The sequence below is a fragment of the Oncorhynchus masou genome, chromosome 12, assembly GCF_036934945.1.
Source record: "Oncorhynchus masou masou isolate Uvic2021 chromosome 12, UVic_Omas_1.1, whole genome shotgun sequence".
Lineage (NCBI taxonomy): Eukaryota > Metazoa > Chordata > Actinopteri > Salmoniformes > Salmonidae > Oncorhynchus > Oncorhynchus masou.
The window spans coordinates 64,360,545-64,379,466 of record NC_088223.1 but is presented as its reverse complement, the minus strand read 5'-3'; the positions used below and the strand labels follow the sequence as shown (position 1 = coordinate 64,379,466).

Sequence of the window (18,922 nt, the reverse complement as noted above, 5' to 3'; positions counted from 1 at the left end):
TTTCCGAGCTGTTCACGGGTGCACCTCAGCCACGCTCAAGGTGGTATCATAACCGCCATCGATAAAAGACAGTACTGTGCAGCCGTCTTCAACGACCTGGCCAAGGCTTTCGACTCTGTCAATCACCCCATTCTTATCAGCAGACTCATTAGCCTTGGTTTCTCAAATGATTGCCTCGCCTGGTTCACCAACTACTTCTCAGATCGAGTTCAGTGGACCAAATCGGAGAGCCTGTTGTCTCAACCTCTGGCAGTCTCTATGGGGGTACCACAGGGTTCAATTCTATTCTGGGGCCAACTCTTTTCTCTGTATATGTCAATGATGTCACTTTTGCTGCGGGTGATTCCCTGATCCACCATTCCATATACATCTGGCCCGTCTTTGGACACTGTGTTAACAAACCTCCAATCGAGCTTCAACGCCATACAACTCTCCTTCTGTGGCCTCCAACTGATCTTAAACGCTAGTAAAACTAAATGCATGCTTTTCAACTGATCGCTGCCCGCACGACTAGCATCACTACTCTGGACGGTTCTGACTATATGGACAACTACAAATACCTAGGTGTCTGGCTAGACTGTAAACTCTCCTTCCAGACTCATATTAAGCATTTCTAATCCAAAATTAAAGCTTCCTATTTTGCAACAAAGCCTCCTTCACTCATGCCGCCAAACATACCCTCATAAAACTGATCCTTGACTTCGGCGATGTTATTCACAAAATAGCCTCCAACACTTTACTCAGCAAACTGGATGCAGTCTATCACAGTGCCATCCGTTTTGTCACCAAAGCCCCATATACCACCCACCACTGCGACTTGTATGCTCTCGTCGGCTGGCCCTCGCTACATATTCGTCGCCAGACCCACTGGCTCCAGGTCATCTATAAGTGTTTGCTAGGTAAAGCTCCGCCTTATCTCAGCTCACTGGTCATGATAACAACACCCACCCATAGCATGCGCTCCAGCAGTTATATCTCACTGGTCACCCCCCTTAGCCAACACCTCCTTTGATCGCCTTTCCGTACAGTTCTCTGCTGCCATTGACTGGAACGAATTGCAAAAATCGCTGAAGTTGGAGACATATCTCCCTCAATAACTTTAAGCATCGGCTATCTGAACAGCTAACTGATCGCTGCAGCTGTACACAGCCCAACTGTAAATAGCCCATCCAACTACCTACCTCATCCCCATATTGTTTTTATTAACTTTTTTTCTCTATAGCACACTAGTATTTCTACTTGCACGTCATCATCTGCACATCTATCACTCCAATGTTAATTTGCTAAATTGTAATTGCTTCGCCACTATGGCCTATTTATTGCCTTACCTCCTCAAGCCATTTGCACACACTGTATATATACTTTTTTTATATTGTGTTATTGATTGTACGTTTGTTTATTCCATGTGTAACTCTGTGTTGTTGTTTGTGTAGCACTGCTTTGCTTTATCTTGGCCAGGTCGCAGTTGTAAATGAGAATTTGTTCTCAACTGGCCTACCTGGTTAAATAAAGGTGAAAAAAATGAAAATAATAGCCCTTTTGTCTGTGGTAGATTCCTTTAGATAACTACAAGTTGTGAATCGTTTTTACTACAATGACCACAATGCGCACTGACGTTTTGCAAACACACCTCTCGTTCTGATTGGTCCATTGGGTTGGCGTTGTACTAGTCGGCTGAAGGTGAAATAGGTCCAACTTTGCGAACAGACCTCCGTTGCAGTTCAACATTATGTCATCAAGTGGACTTTTAACCATGCGTTCTCAAATTTGCAAGCGTTTGGTAAGTGGGGGTGACCAAAATCAATGTGGGCACTTCAAACGGGAAGCATTCCTTCTCATTTTTATCGGCCGCATGCACATGCTAGCTATTGTTGTTTTGACAGCCGGTTACGATAGAAAAGGCCTGCCTTGTAAACTTCGCTATCTATCTGATATAGTTAACTAGCCACAGCAATCCCTGTAATGTGTTACCTTGCTATATATTGTTAGTTGACTCCTAGAAATATATTGCTCTATCTCCACCTCAATAATAGCAGCAGTAGCTAATCAGATTGCTAGCTGGCTGAAAGTGGCATAACGTTGTCGTCGTCCCTCTCACACTGACACAAAACAGTACCTAGCTGCTAATAGGTATATCCCTCCTCTACCCTTGCAGGCTCACAAGTACCTGTCAAGGACATATTCAACTCGCCCTTCTTTAAATGTGAGTAAGTGACTGAAATGTTTTGGAACATAATTTACCCTTTTCAGGATCTTTGCAGCTAACTTAACACATTGAACTGACTGAGTGAAAGTGAGAATGTAGGAAGCTACTCAAGGGTTTTTGCCAAATTTTGATGGGTCATTTTAGGAAGTGGTCATCGTCAGTGCGGTCCGCACCCCGATGGGGTCCTTCAGAGGGAGCTTGGCAGCCGTACCGGCCACCAAACTGGGCTCCATCGCCATCAAGGGAGCCATTGAGAAAGCAGGTATGGAAGTGATATGAAGACTTTACGTCATTCCATTCATTCACAGTAAAATGATTGACAATTAGATGCATGTTTTGACACAGCAGTAGTGCTGAGCGATTAGTGCTTTTTGAGGTCGATTTGATTGTTAAAAAATAATAATGGTTTTTGGTTTTGATACATTTTCTAAAACGAATGCATTGTGTAGGTTACCTTGCTGTGACACATACTAAAACGGTTAACCAAAGTCCATTGATGGTAGTGACTGCCCATTATTGCTTGTCACTTGGCCCTCATTTATTCACATTACTTTAATACAATATTTAGGTTGTGTATATTACATTTGTTTTATTTGATGACTTTATTATTTAATTCCAAGTCATCTTCTCATCTCTATAGAGCTGCTGTCTGACAAAATCACAATTTTAGTAGTTCTTAAAAGTAAATAAGGCATACTTTTATCACTGCTGAATACCAATTATCAATCACTTAGATCATGTATTTTCTGGTAGAGATACCTTGCGAAGCAACTGCTCTCTATCCCTTAATTGCACATTCTTCTGTCTCTTTTATGTAGCAGGTGTAAAAGTAACATAGACCGGACAAGTAGTTGTACAGTAGATCATGGTCATTGTCGTGAATTGTCAAGTTTTCTGCACTAAAGAATGTAGAATATTGGCATGTTGGAAACTACAACTCCCTACTACATCGCATATTTCGGGCTTGATCTGATTTATTTCTCTTTTACTATTGTAAAATACATTGTGTCCATAAAATGTATATAGTATGTATAAGCTGGAGGTAGAAGCCTAAGTCCGTTTGTTTACTCCAAATAGGGGAGGGGCGGTAGGGTTGGGGGAAAATGATACATTTAAAATATATCTATCCTATCTACAGTGCATTCGGAAAGTAGTCAGACCCCTTGACTTTTTCCTTATTTTGTTACTTTACAGCCTTATTCTAAAATGGATTCAATAGTTTTTCCCTCAATCTACACACAATACCCCATAATGACAAAGCAAAAACAATTTTTTAGAAACCTTTGCACCGTTCATCTTTCCCTCGATCCTGACTAGTCTCCCAGTTCCTGCCGCTGAACAACATCCCCACAGCCTGATGCTACCACCACTGTGCTTCATTGGAGGGGTGGTGCCAGGTTTCCTTCAGACGTGACGCTTGGCATTCAGGCAATATAGTTAAATCTTGGTTTCATCCGATAGAGAATCTTGTTTCTCATGGTCTGAGAGTCCTTTAGGTGCCTTTTGGCAAACTCCAAGCGGGATATCATGTGCCTTTTACTGAGGATTGCTTCTGTCTGGCCACTCTACCATAAAAGCCTGATTGGTCAAGGGGTCTGAGTACTTCCCAAATGCACTGTATAGTGTGTGTGTGTGCCTCTGGGATAAAGTCTATCATGCTGTCTGGTGTGTGTGTGTGTATACACTACTGTTCAAAAGTTTGGGGTCACTTAGAAATGTCCTTGCTTTTGAAAGAAAAGCACTTCTTTTTGTCCATTAAAATAACATCAAATTTATCAAAAATACTGTGTAGACATTGTTAATAAATAAATTCATGGAATATCTACGTAGGCTTATCTAGGCCCATTATCAGCAACCATCACTCCTGTGTTCCAATGACATGTTGTGTTAGCTAATCCAAGTTTATCATTTTTAAAAGGCTAACTGATCATTAGAAAACCCGTTTGCAATTATGTTGGCACAGCTGAAAACTGTCGTTCTGATTAAAGAACCAATAACACTAACCTTTAGACTAGTTGAGTATCTGTAGCATCACATTTTATTAGTCACATGTGAAATGCTTACGATCCCCTAAACAACAATGCAGTATAAAAAAGAAATACGAATAAGAAATAAAAGTAACAAGTAATTAAAGAGCAGCAGTAAAATAACAATAGAGACTATACGGGTGGTACCGGGTAAATGTGCGGGGGCACTGATTAGTTGTCATAATATGTACATGTGCGTAGAGTTATTAAAGCTTTATCTTGGCCAGGTCGCAGTTGTAAATTAAAACTTGTTCTCAACTAGCTTACCTGGTTAAATAATATTTTTATTTTATTTTTTAAAGTGACTATGCTGATGATGACAACAGAGTAGCAGTGGTGTTAAAGAGTGGGGCAATGCAAATAGTCTGGGTAACCATTTGATTAGGTGTTCAGCAGTCTTATGGTTTGTGGGTAGAAGCTGTTTAGAAGCCTCTTGGACATAGATTTGGTGCTCCGGTTCTGCTTGCCGTGCGGTAGCAGAGAAAACAATCTATGACTGGGGTGGCTGAAGTCTTTGACAATTTTTAGAGCCTTCCTCTGACACCGCCTGGTATAGAGGTCCTGGATGGCAGGGAGCTTGGCCCCAGTGATGTACTGAGGCAGAGCAGTTGCCATACCAGGCAGTGGTGCAACATGCTCTCGATGGTGCAGCTGTAGAACCTTTTGCGGATCTGAGGACCCATGCCAAATCTTTTCAGTATCCTGAGGGGGAATAGGTTTTGTTGTTGTCTCTTCACGACTGTCTTGGTGTGGTTGGACCATGTTTAGTTTGTTGGTGATGTGGACATTAAGGAACTGAAAGCTCTCAACCTGCTCCACTGCAGCCCCGTCAATGATAATGTGGGCGTGCTCGGTCCTCTTTTTCCTGTAGTCCACAATCATCTCATTTGTCTTGATCACAATGAGGGAGAGGTTGTTGTCCTGGCACCACACGGCCAGTGTTGTCATCTGCAAATGTAATGATAGTGTTTGAGTCGTGCCTGGCCGTGCAGTCATGAGTGAACAGGGAGTACAGGAGGGGACTGAGCACGCACCCTTGAGGGGTTGCAGAGGGAGGTGTTTAGTCCCAGGGTGCTTAGCTTATTGATGAGCTTTGAGGGCACTATGGTGTTGAATGCTGAGCTGTAGTCAATGAATAGCATTCTCACTTAGGTGTTCCTTTTGTCCAGGTGGGAAAGGGCAATGTGGAGTGATATAGAGATTGTATCACCTGTGGATCTGTTGGGGCGGTATGCAAATTGGAGTGGGTGTAGGGTTTCTGGGATAATGGTGTTGATGTGAGCCATGACCATCCTTTCAAAGCACTTCATGGCTACGGGTCGGTAGACATTTAGGCAGGTTACCTGAGTGTTCTTTGACACAGGCACTGTGGTGGTCTGCTTAAAACATGTTGGTGTTACAGACTCAGACAGGGAAAGGTTGAAAATGTCAGTGAAGGCACTTGCCAGTTGGTCAGGGCATGCTCGCAATTCTCATCCTGGTAATCCGTCTGGCACTGCGGCCTTGTGAATGTTTACCTGTTCAAAGGTCTTACTCACTCACATCGGCTGCGGAGAGCGTGATCACACAGTCTTCCGGAACTGCTGGTGCTCTCATGCATGTTCCAGTGCATATTACCTCGACGCGAGCATAGAAGTAGTTTTGCTCGTCTGGTAGGCTCGTGTCACTGGGGAGCTCTCGGCAGTGTTTCCCTTTGTAGTTTGTAGTGCTTTGCAAGCCCTGCCACATCCGATGAGCGTCAGAGCCGGTGTAGTACGATTTGATGTTAGTCCTGTATTGACGCTTTGCTTGTTTGATGGTGTGTCGGAGGGCATAGAGGGATTTCTTATAAGCTTCCGGGTTAGAGTCCCGCTCCTTGAAAGCGGCAGATCTAGCCTTTAGCTCAGTGTGGATGCTCCCGTGCAGAGTTATTAAAGCTTTATCTTGGCCAGGTCGCAGTTGTAAATTAAAACTTGTTCTCAACTAGCTTACCATAGCTTCTGGTTGGGGTATGAACGTACGCTCACTGTGGGGACGATGTCATCGATGCACTAATTGATAAAGTCAATGACCTGATGTGGTGTCCTCTTCAATGCCATCGGAGGAATCCCGGAACATATTCCAGTCTGTGCTAGCAAAATAGTCCTGTAGTTTAGCATCTTCTTTATTTGTTCACTTTTTTTTATTGATCTAGTCAGTGGTGCTTCCTGCTTTTGTTTTTGCTTGTAAGCAGGAATCAGTGGGATTGAATTATGGTCAGATTTGTGTTAGGAGAATTATGTTCTCATGTTCATTAACCAATTCAATTAAACTACTCAGTCTGCTATATCAGGATTTGTAGGATACTGATATAAATGAAAGCAGACAGAGGCCCAGTCTACTATAGTCAAATGTTTATTCACGGAACGTTCTGGCGTACACAGTACAAAGACCTTAATTTTATAGTTACACACATACTTCCACACAAAACATTAGGTATCCGACGCCCACACTGTCCTGCTACCCAGCCGACAGAGATTAGGGGAGTCAGGGAGAATAACTTCTTCCCGCCCTCCCCCAAGATAGGGAGACCCTGGGAAGTTCTCAGTGCCCCAGCCAAGGTCGGCCCCGAATCTTGCTCAGACAGTCTGTTATCACGATACTAGGCATATTGTCTCCAAAACATTAATTCTGACCAAAAATTACACTCCCGGATATATAATTCTACTGACTAAACCCACACACAGCATTAAAATAATAAAATTATTCTAATCCATTTCATAATATCATATGGTTTCAGAGTGTAATATTCTAATCATTTATTAAAACATAACCCATAAACAATTTGCCAAGTGGAGGGAGAGCTTTGTGTGTGAAGGTGGTCCAGACTAAAAAAAATAATAATAAAAAAAAATCCTCTGGTTGCACATTTTAACATGCTGATAGAAATTTGGTAAAACGGATTTAATTTTCCCTGCATTAAAGTCCCCGGCTACTAGGAGCGCCCCCTCTGGGTAGAGGTTTTCTTGTTTGCTTATGGCGGAATACAGCTCATTCAATGCTGTCTTTGTGCCAGCCTCTGACTGTGGTGGTATGTAAACCGCTACGAAAAATACAGATGAAAACTCTCTCGGTACGTAGTGTGGTTTACAGCTTATCATGAGAGACCCTACCTCAGGCGAGCAATAGCGCGAGACTTCCTTAGATATCGTGCACCAGCTGTTTACAAAAGTACATAGCCCGCCGCCCCTTTTCTTTCCAGACGCTGCTGTTCTATCCTGCCGGTACAGCGTATAACCAGCCAGCTGTGTGTTGATAGTGTCCTCGTTCAACCATCACTCCGTGAAGGATAAGATATTACAATTTTGAATATCCCGTTGGTAGTTTAATCTTACGTGTAGGTAATCTATTTTATTCTCCAAAGATTGCACTTTTGCTAGCAGAATGGAAGGAAGTGGGGGTTTATTAGATCGCCTTCAAATCAGCATTAGTGGGTTCGATTACAGGCTCAAAATGGCCAGAATCAAATACCTTTCTTCTGAAACTCGTCAGTCTGTTCTCGTTCTGAGAGATTAAGGCTATTCCATGCGAGAAATTGCCAAGAACCTGAAGATCTCGTGCAACGCTGTGTACTACTCCCTTCACAGCGCAAACCGGCTCTAACCAGAATAGAAAGAGTGGGAGGCCCCGGTGCACAACTGGGCAAGAGGACAAGTACATTAGTGTCTAGTTTGAGAAACCGACGCCTCACAAGTCCTCAACTGGCAGCTTCATTAAATAGTACCTGCAAAACACCAGTCTAAACATCAACAGTAAAGAGGTGACTCCGGGATGCTGGCCTTGCAGGCAGAGTTGCAAAGAAAAGCCATATCTCAGACTGGCCAATAAAAATAAAAGATTAAGATGGGCAAAAGAGCACACACTGGACAGAGGATCTCTGCCTATAAGGTCAGCATCCCTGAGTCCCCTCTTCAATGTTGACGTTGAGACCGGTGTTTTGCGTGTACTATTTAATGAAGCTGCCAGTTGAGGACTTGGGAGGTTTCTGTTTCTCAAACTAGACACTAATGTAGTTGTCCTCTTGCTCAGTTGTTGCACCAGGGCCTCCCACCCTTTCTATTCTGGTTAGGGCCAGTTTGCGCTGTTCTGTGAAGGGAGTAGTACACAGCGTTGTATGAGATCTTCAGTTTCCTGGCAATTTCTCACTTGGAATAGCCTTCATTTCTCAGAACAAGAATATACTGACAAGTTTCAGATGTTTTTTTTTTTTTCTGGACATTTTGAGCCTGTAATCGAACCCACAAATGCTGACGCTTCAGATACTCAACTTGCCTAAATAAGTGCTTCTTTAATCAGAACAACAGTTTTCAGCTGTGCTAACATAATTGCAAAAGGGTTTTCTGATGATCAATTGTCCTTTTAAAAATGCTAATCTTAGATTAGCTAACACAACGTGCCATTGGTACACAGGAGTGATGGTTGCTGATAATGGGCTTCTGTACGCCTATGTAGATATTCTATTAAGAATCAGCTGTTTCCTACAATAGTCATTTACAACATTGAGCATGTCTACACTGTATTTCTGATCAATTTGATGTTAATTTTAATGGACAAAAAAATGTGCTTTTCTTTAAAAAACAAGGACATGTCTACGTGACTCCCAAACTTTTGAATGGTAGTATATATGACAAACACACACTCACATGATTTATCTCTAGAGAAACTTCTCAATGTGCGCATTGAGCTCACAAAAAAACGAACAAAAATGGAATTCAAATAATTGAACTGACTTAATCGCTAGGCAGTATACAGCACAGTTAGGCTAGTAAAATATTGTACACTTCATCTGAAAGGTGTCCAACTGCACAGTCAATTTGTTTTATCTGTAAGGGTATGTATATTGTGTGATGGTGGCCAGGTATTCCAGTTGAGGAGGTGAAGGAGGTCTACATGGGAAATGTACTGCAGGCTGGGGAAGGACAGGCCCCTACAAGACAGGCCCTGCTTGGTGCAGGTATGTTTAGAAACACACACACACACACACACACACACACACACACACACCACATTATCAGGTGTGCTAATCGACTGCTACTTACCCCCCCAGGGCTGTCCCTCTCCACTCCAGCAACAACAATCAACAAAGTCTGTGCCTCTGGAATGAAGTCGATCATGCTGGCTGCCCAGAGTCTGATGTGTGGACACCAGGTACAGTAACATAACAGCTCACTGTGTTACCATAGGATGACTTGACACCAGACTTTGCTGCTATTACCCCTGCTCTGATCATCTGCAATATCACTGTGTTACTCAGTTTGCCAAACATTATGGTTGGTATGCCTATATGAGGTCATAGAAGAACACTGGATTTTACTACCTAGAGAAGAATAAAACCCGAGTGGCATTGCACTCACAGAATACAGATGTCCGGTGAAGGTCATTGTGACCTAAATATAACCATGTCATTAATCTTTATCTAATAAGCCCATTATTTTTCGATGGAAAGGGTTGCATCATGTAACATAGGAATAATCTCCTAAAAAGTGTTTCATTTTTGTTTCTCCCACTAACTCTGACTGTGTCAGGATGTGATGGTGGCAGGCGGTATGGAGAGTATGTCCAATGTCCCCTATGTGATGACTAGGGACACTCCATCCTACGGAGGCGTGAGGATGGAGGACCTCATCGTAAAGGACGGCCTCACTGACGTCTACAACAAATTCCACATGGTATTTTATCACTGTGTATTAAATATTTAAATAGAGCAAATGTTCTCTATAGGAGTGTATGTGTTGGTGTTCTTGCTGGCTGGACATTATTATTTCCATTGGAGACAGAGTAAGCAATGGTTAGTAGTTGAGTTCTTGACTTTTGAATAGGATATAATGTGTTTTTAATGGAATTTAATGTGTAGGGAAACTGTGCAGAAAACACAGCCAAGAACAGCCAGATCAGCAGGGAGGAGCAGGATGCCTACGCCATCAGCTCATACAGCCGCAGCAAAGCAGCATATGAATCAGGAGTGCTTGCGAAAGAGATTGTCCCCGTTAGCATCCCCCAGAGAGGTAAAGGATGGTATCCTATAACATATAACCTCAATAACTAATGTGTAACTAAATAAACTAAACCAAACCATGTTACCATGTTTATCCATAGGCATATTATCAGTGGTCAGATGCATGTAGCTGACATAATGTTGTTCCTCTGCAGGCAAGCCTGATGTGGTAGTGTCAGAGGATGAGGAGTGGAGGCGTGTGGACTTCAGCAAAGTCCCCAAACTAAGAGCAGTGTTCCAAAAGGAGAATGGTAAGCACCCTAGTCCAAGTTGATAGGTCTCTGAACTGGTGTCTGCTGCATCTTTGCTTATATATTACTGAGTAGGAGGGTATCTGAGCTTACAGAAAGCCAAAAATAGATGTCTGTTTTTTCAACTCTTGGGTCGATATCCTTTTTTCATGGTAGCCCAAGGTAATCCATGATAATGGGCATAAAGAAAACGTCTTCAGAAGTAAAACTACTGTGAACGGTATTTGCATAAGGACCGAGACAGACTCAAACATTCACTGATGTGCTTGAGACAAACCTCTGTGTGCAGACTAAGTTGATTCTGATTGGTGATTTGGATTCCAGGCACGGTTACTGCAGCCAATGCCAGCACGCTGAACGACGGGGCAGCCGCTCTGGTTCTCATGACGGTCGACGCAGCAAAGAGACTCGGCGTCACCCCATTGGCCAGGATCGTCTGTAAGACACCAACCCCCCCACGTAGCCCAGTACCAGACTGTAGTTGCATAATGCTATGGCACATAGTGTCTTTGTAGAGATAACAATCCAGGGGGATTCCCAGGAACATCATAAACTTTCACCTTAAACCTTTTAGAGCTACTACCCCCCCCTACTTTTTTCAATTTCCGTCTGAAGACATACCCAAATCTAACTGCCTGTAGCTCAGGCACAGAACCAAGGATATGTATATTCTTGGTACCATTTGAAAGAAAACACTCTGAAGTTTGTTTAAATGTGAATTGAATGTAGGAGAATATAACACAATAGATCTGGTTTAGATAATACAATGAAAAAAACATACGTTTTTTATTTTTATTGTTGTATCATCTTTAAAATGAACAAGATAAAACGAACATTCAGATAGGATGATGGGGACAATTTCAGTGAAAAACATAAGAGGGTAACAGTACTTGTGCAAAGTTTCAGAATGATACTGTCCCTTCCAAAATGAGTGTGCTACATGACATTTATCATGAGGTCCCCCAGGTGTCCCACACAGGTAGCCCAAATATACCCAAGTGGCCAAATTGGTGAATTTATACATTTTGAATGGAATAACTATATATAAAATACCAAAATGGTATTCTAACATCCCCCCCCCCCCCCCAAAAAAAAAAAATGGAAAAAAAAAAAAATTTGCAAAATAACACTTTCAATATTTGGAAGACCCTCCGTCCTCTACACAATAGTATGCTGCTGATGCCAGGTGCCATCCATGAAATACATTTGGGCAGATGAACACCACTTGTGGCAGGAGCTGGATGAACCAGCTTCAGTGGGGGATGGACACCTTGGCACTGGGGGCTCCCATTCGGAGTCAGTGTCACTGAAAGATGTTCAGTTAGAATAGTTTCACATATGAGCCCTGTATGAACAGGTATAATAAACAGATATGTATAGAGTACAGGGAACATATGGTTGAATATATTATTATAGACCTGCTAGATCTACTGTCTCATTCATATTATGACAGACCAGCTAGATCTACTGTCTTTATTATATTACAACAGGCCAGCTGTATCTACTGTCTCCATTTCACTTTGGCCATTGTTGTGGGCCTGCCCTCCCCTCAACAGCCTCAAATAGGCTATTTCATTTCACAAATAATCTTTTATATTATTAATTTCAAACAACGGCATTAGCATGAGAAGAACTTACCAGTCCAAAACGATGTCCTCTCCGTTCAAAAATTATTCCTCCATTTGGGAATCGCTAAATGAATCGTCCTCGATCAATTTCTTCTAAAATTGTGTGTACATCTGTATATTTAGATTTAGCTTTCCCTGACTTAGTCGTCTTACTGATTGATATATAAACAGCTGAAGATGCGCTTTACCAAAACAATGCTGTGCGCAACATGCGTGGCTCCTTCCGGTATGAATCGTCAATGGCGAATTAACCTCTATTCGCCGGAGTTTACTACATGGGTTGGTCTTCCAACACATAAACATTACATATTGCCGTTTACCTCAACTCATTGGCTATCTACCCAGCTAGATTTCAAGACGATTAGTGTTCATTGGGTTAAAATACAGTCAATCAACGAAACAGCGGGCAAATCATTGGTTCACAGTGATGTCATTACTTGTTGTCTTCAAATCGGTTTCTTTCAGTCAATACCTCCTGCGAAAAGACCCATCAGGTTTGGTTGTGTTACAAACAAACCAGTTGATTGCAATGAAACCAAACATGACTGGAAAAGTCACGTTTTGTGTGTATTTACCTCAAATGTGTCGTCAAATGGAATGAGACGGAATTCACGACCAAAGCGGTTCACAGAATGTTTTGTGTTAGGCTATAAAAATGGATTTTATCAAACAAAAGACCATTCATTGTGTAACAATGAGCATTGGGATTGCAAACAGAGGAAGATCATCAAAGGTAAACGATTAACTTATTGCAGTTTGTGATTTTTGTTACGCTTGTGCTGGTTGAAATAGTTGTTTTTTAGGGGGCTCTATCCTCAGATGATCGTATTCTTTCGCAGTAAATCCTTTTTTAAATCTGACAATGCAGTTGGATTAGCAAGATTCTAGACTTTCGAAACAGGTGAGACACTTGTATTTTCATGAATGTTTAATATGTCTATTTATGTAGCGATCACCGTATGTTGTCGAATTTCATCCTGCTAACAGGTTCTGTGCGCAGAGAGGTTAACGGTGCAATATGCAGAAATCACCTTGGTTGATAAAATTATAATAGTTCACCTGATTTCAGTTTGTGACAAAACAAACAAGTTTTTAGTGTAGAGAATCATTGTGCCATCAAAACCACTGTGAAATATATTTTCATTAACCAAAAATGTTGTACAATGCATTCGGCAAGTGTTCAGACCCATTGACTTTCTCCACATTTTGTTACATTAGACTTATTGTAAAATGTATCAATTTTTTTTTTCATCAATCTGCACACACTACCCCATAATGACAAAGCAAAAACAGGTTTTTAGAAATGTTTACAAATGTATTAAAAATATAAAAAAACATGTACCTTTTTTATGACACTGGAAGTTGAGCTTAGGTGCATGCTCTTTAAATTGATCATCCTTGAGGTTTCAACAACTTGATTGGAGTCCACCTGTGGTAAATTCAATTGATTGGACATGATTTGGAAAGGCACACACCTGTCTATATAAGGTCCGACAGTTGACAGCGCATGTCAGAGCAGAAACCTAGCCATTAGGGAAGGAATTGTCTGAAGAGCTCCGAGATAGGATTGTGTCGAGGCTACCAAAACATTTCAGCATCATTGAAGGTCCCCAATAACACAGTGGCCTCATCATTCTTAAATGGAAGAACTTTAAACAACCAAGACTCTTCCGAGAGCTGGCCCCCAGCCAAACTGCGTAATCGAGGGAGAAGGGCCTTGGTCAGGGAGGTGACCAAGAACCCGATGGTCACTCTTGACACAGCTCCAGAGTTCCTCTGTGGAGATGAGAGAACCTTCCAGAAGGATAACTATCTCTGCAGCGCTCCATAAATCCAACCTGACAGAGCTTGAGAGGATCTGCAGATAAGAATGAGAGAAACTCCCCAAATACCAGGATGTCAAGCTTGTAGCGTCATACCCAAGAAAAATCCAGTCTGTAATTGCTGCCAAAGGTGCTTCAGCAAAGTACTGAGTAAAGGGTCTGAATACTTATGTAAATGTGATGTTTTTTTAAATCTTTTTAAAATTCTAAAAACCTGTTTTTGCTTTGTTGTTATGGGGTATTGTGTGTAAATTGAGGGGCAACAGCAATTTAATCCATTTTAGATTTAAGGATGTAAAGTAACAATGTGGATACAGTGAAGGGGTCTGAATACTTTCTGAATGCAAAAGGTCAAAGATGAAAGTAAACTGTTTTATTTTTTTAAACAACACTAAAGGAACACTGTTACATCCAATGCCTGTTTGCCTGAGACTGATGCCACGTAAGTGCCTCTACACGTGTATACACTCTTGTTTCGGGGAGGACTGTGGAGGGGTCTTAGATGGTTGAGGGGCAGCTCTCAGGGGAGCTATGGGGGGCTCTTTGATGGTTGCTGGCCTGGCGGGGGGCTCTTTGATGGTTGCTGGCCTGACGGGGGGCTCTTTGATGGTTGCTGGCCTGGCGGGAGGCTCTTTGATGGTTGCTGGCCTGGCGGGGGGCTCTTTGATGGTTGCTGGCCTGGGGGTTGGGAACTTAGGCCGGTGGCTGAGAGGTCGCTGGTTTGGGTTGTTAGGGTTCGTTCCTTACGTCCTTCTTTGTCAATCATTGGTGAAATTAGTATTATGACAATATCTTTAATTAAATAATTCAAAAACCTTTATTAATGCAATTGCAGACAGAAGTTGACAAACAGGAACATAGCACGCATGTTTCTGAGTCATTTCTGCATCAAACAAAAGGTCTCAAGTTGTTTTATAAAACCGAAGTCCTGCCTTAGTGATGTCACTGACTACGTCATTTATTGGGGCGGCAGGGTATCCTAGTGGTTAGAGCGTTGGACTAGTAACCGGAAGGTTGCGAGTTCAAACCCCCGAGCTGACAAGGTACAAATCTGTCGTTCTGCCCCTGAACAGGCAGTTAACCCACTGTTCCCAGGCCGTCATTGAAAATAAAAATTTGTTCTTAACTGACTTGCCTGGTTAAATAAAGGTAAAATAAAAATTACCTTTTTACTCCTGAGACCAAAACCATGCATCCACAGCTGTACAAACACAGTTTCAGTAGTTATCTAAAAGCTAGGCAATAATTGTCCCCTCCCCAAAGTTGATTTATTGTGGAATGTCTGAGTAGTCTCAGACTGTGATCAGTTGTTTGCTCTTTCTTTCTCTCTCTTATAAAGAAGACCCATCTTAGAAATGTGTGACTGAGACAGAACTCTGCAGGGGAGTGTGGGAGATGAGAGACTACTCAGACATTCCACAATAAATCAATTTATATATATTAATCTGTAGTCTATGACCCTATAAATGTAAGGAGGGAGGGGTCTGATAACACCTCCCCTTCTATTAATATAACATAAGCATAATCAATTATTCTAATACATCAAACATTTGTACAGCCCCAAATCATGCCCGCTAGGTGAATCCTGACAGGGTCCCCGATTTGACTTGGTGGGAGATCTGTCCATGTTCTCTTGGGCGGGGCGCTTGACCCTGGTTGCTCCTGTGGGTTGTTCTGGATGGGAGTGTATGCTAGATGACCGACTAATGTAAATGTTGAGCGACTTCACTGCACTGTTTATTTATTTATTTATTTATTTATTTTAAATCAATAAATTGAAGCATAGAAATGGCGCACATAGAACAGATCTACCGCTTCTTAGACTTGCTTTCAATGAGTGACAGATCTATAACTCATTTCTATGTGAATTTGGTCCGGTCGCCCAAAAAGTTACATATTGCAGCTTTTAATAACACATTAAAAATCTGCTATTCATTATAAAGAGCAGTATTTCCCCTTTATGCATTTAGCCACTGCGCACTGCCGCTGCTAAATTGTGGCTGCCACTGTGGGATGGTTAAAACGTTTTCAGTGTAAATAAAACCAGATATAAATTATGTAGGAAAGATAATAGCAATATATATTTTTTGGGAAGTTCTTATAAACATCAAATTAAAAACTAGCCAGTCAGGGAGAATGTAAAAAAATATTTTTTAAAATGGCATGGGGCTTCCCAATTTTTATTTTACGTTATGTTTTGAGTCACTCCGGTAGCCTAAGACCAAGGCATGCCATGGCAAAATGTGTATAATTCCAGGAAATTTGCTTTGAAACAGCTAAATGTTTTCTTTCCTGCCAAGAGGGCCTCTAAAACCGTGCCATTGGCCATACCCACTACCATGCCCCCCCCCCCAATTATAGTTAAAGGTTATCCATGTTAAATTTCCACCTGCAACTAATACCAAATGTCAATCACATACCAGTAATTTTTAGAATGATTTTGATACTGCTAATCAGTTGTTACCGCAGCTAGCTGGTCCAGCTGTTGTCTCTACAACTTCCTGTATTACGATTGAGTCTCATTAGCGATGTTGACCACAATAGCAAAAACATTAGTAATACAAAACTTCTTCACGTAACTGAAACGTGTGTTTTTTTTAATTTTTATTATGATTAAGTTGCAAAATGATGACTTAAATATAACATGTTGCTCCTTTTAAATAAAATGTCTTCATTTTCCAGCTTTTGCAGATGCAGCTACTGCTCCCATTGATTTCCCCATCGCTCCTGCCTTTGCTGTACCAAAGGTGAGTCTGAGTGTTAATGGGAAATCTCAATGTTTTAACTCCAAATTCATCTCCAACACTACCCCCAATATCAACATATGTGAAAATACAGCATTTTTATGTTTTGTAGTACAAATACATTTTTACCCAGTCGTAGGCAATGCCTACTCATCATTGGTTGAAGTCACATGATGCATACCTGATGATGCCATTGGAAAATTGTATCTTCCTTTATCTTTTTGACTACAAAACATAGAAACCTGCCACTTTCTCATACAGTATGTTAATGTTGGGGGTAGTGCTGGAGAACTATATGAATTTTATTTTATGTCCCTTTAACAAAATGACTGATATAGTGGTTGTTTCAAGTAACTTGTGGGTCTCATCACTGTTCCTTTTAGATAATATGGGTTATCAGAGATCGGGACAGTAACATGACTCATGAATATAGCTTTTCACGGTGAAAAAAGCATCCGTCTTTGTTCAATTTAATTGAATGACAGCACATATTTGCTGTAAATGATCATGTATTCTCAGTCAACCTGGTAAAATAAGTGTGAAATATAAATAAATGTACATTTTTATGGTCCTCAGGTCCTGGCAGCTGCAGGGCTAAAGAAGGAGGACATTGCCATGTGGGAGATCAACGAAGCCTTCAGTGTTGTGGTTCTGGCCAACGTGAAGATGTTGGACATCGACCCCAGCAAAGTCAATGTCAATGGAGGAGCTGTCTCCCTGGGACACCCTATTGGGTAAGCAGCATTGCCATAGAGTGCTATGCCGAAGAATTCCTGATGATAAACAAATAAAAGCCTGATCAATAAGGGAGGGAAAAGACAGATCTTTGTGATGCTTACTTTCTGTCATTCTGTCAATCTCCCAGGATGTCGGGGGCGAGAATCGTGGGACACATGGTACATGCTCTGAAGTCTGGCCAGTACGGCCTGGCTGGGATCTGCAATGGTGGTGGTGGAGCCTCCTCTATCATCATCCAGAAGATATAGGAATCGTTTCTCTTCCCCTTAAAGGTTATTAACAGACAAGCATATAAACTGCCTGAACTGAGCTGTTAAAACACTTTTGGATGTACTTGTCATGTTTTAGACTATGCCTTATCACTCTCGATAATATGTCTGAAATGAACAACCTCCAGTCTGACAGCCTTACTGGTCACCTCACGTACTGAACTAATATTATAACTCCCATGTTTAAGTCACTCCTGTTGAATGTTTGTTGCAAGAGGCAATTTTATATTTAACTTTTCGTCTGTAAAGATTAATAAATAGTTTATGAATAAAGAGCCTTCTATCATTGTTTTTTTTTTGTCTTCAATGTTATACATAACCGATCCTTACTGTAAATGTGTAGCCACTAAACAATGACCGTTTTTGTTGAAAGAGCTTTTCATGATAAGATGAATCATATCTAAACATAGCGGTTTATATCATATGTCAAGGTAATATGATTTACAATTAGATGCACACATTTTCCGAGGCCAACCCAAGAACACTTGGAGAGATGTCCAGGCAGAAATGGCTGAGAGCTGCCTCAACTTGAAAAACATCCCCTGAACAGATTGAGAACATTCTTCAATGGCCTATGCTCATTATAGGAAGTGTCACGTAAGTGGATACATGTTTATTTTTTTAAACTTTTGAATAAGACAAAAAATGGGTGTCTGTCTGCCTGTAATAGTCACAGAGGCCTTGGCCACAGATTAAAGTACAGTGCTTTCGGGAAGTATTCAGACCCCTTCACTTTTTCCACATTGTTACGTTAGAGCCTTCTTCTAAAATGGATAAAACATGTTCCCCTCAATCTTTACACAATACCCTATAATGGCAAAGCAAAAACAGGTTTACACATTTTTGCAAATGTATTAAATATAAAAAACGATCACATTTTCATAAGTATTCAGACCCTTTACTCAGTACTTTGTTGATTCACATTTGGCAGCGATTTCAGCCTGGATTCTTCTTGGGGATGACGCTACAATCTTAGCACACCTGTATTTTGGGAGTTTCTCCCATTCCTTGCAGATCCTCTCAAGCTCTTTCAGGTTGGATGTAGAGCATCACTGCACAGTTATTTTCGGGTCTCTCCAGAGATGTTCTAGGCTGGGCCTCTCAAGGACATTCAGAGACGTGTCCCGAAGCCACACATGCATTGTCCACTGTACTCACATCCTACCATACCCTTGTCTGTACATTATACCCTGAATCTATTCTACCACGGCCAGAAATCTGCT

At 41.4% G+C, this 18,922-nt stretch overlaps 1 protein-coding gene across 1 annotated transcript; it reads left to right on the top strand.

Annotated features, from left to right (window-relative positions):
- The first annotated feature begins 1,646 nt into the window (after positions 1-1,646).
- acat1 (acetyl-CoA acetyltransferase 1) lies at positions 1,647-17,987 on the top strand. The gene is made up of 12 exons (XM_064981681.1): positions 1,647-1,780; positions 2,156-2,203; positions 2,351-2,468; positions 9,110-9,205; positions 9,299-9,399; positions 9,777-9,920; positions 10,106-10,256; positions 10,402-10,497; positions 10,822-10,935; positions 16,631-16,695; positions 17,269-17,426; positions 17,558-17,987. Exons 1-12 carry the CDS (start codon positions 1,730-1,732, stop codon positions 17,676-17,678), a joined length of 1,263 nt encoding a protein of 420 aa, XP_064837753.1. The 5' UTR covers positions 1,647-1,729; the 3' UTR covers positions 17,679-17,987.
- The last annotated feature ends 935 nt before the right edge of the window (positions 17,988-18,922 follow it).

What these genes read in the sequence shown, in the direction of transcription:
- acat1 (XM_064981681.1), top strand. Translation starts at nt 1,730, where the DNA reads ATGTCATCAAGTGGACTTTTAACCATGCGTTCTCAAATTTGCAAGCGT. An exon ending in CAACTCGCCCTTCTTTAAAT is followed by an intron (nt 2,204 to 2,350) that starts GTGAGTAAGTGA and finishes GGGTCATTTTAG; the next exon opens with GAAGTGGTCATCGTCAGTGC. An exon ending in TCCCTGGGACACCCTATTGG is followed by an intron (nt 17,427 to 17,557) that starts GTAAGCAGCATT and finishes TCAATCTCCCAG; the next exon opens with GATGTCGGGGGCGAGAATCG.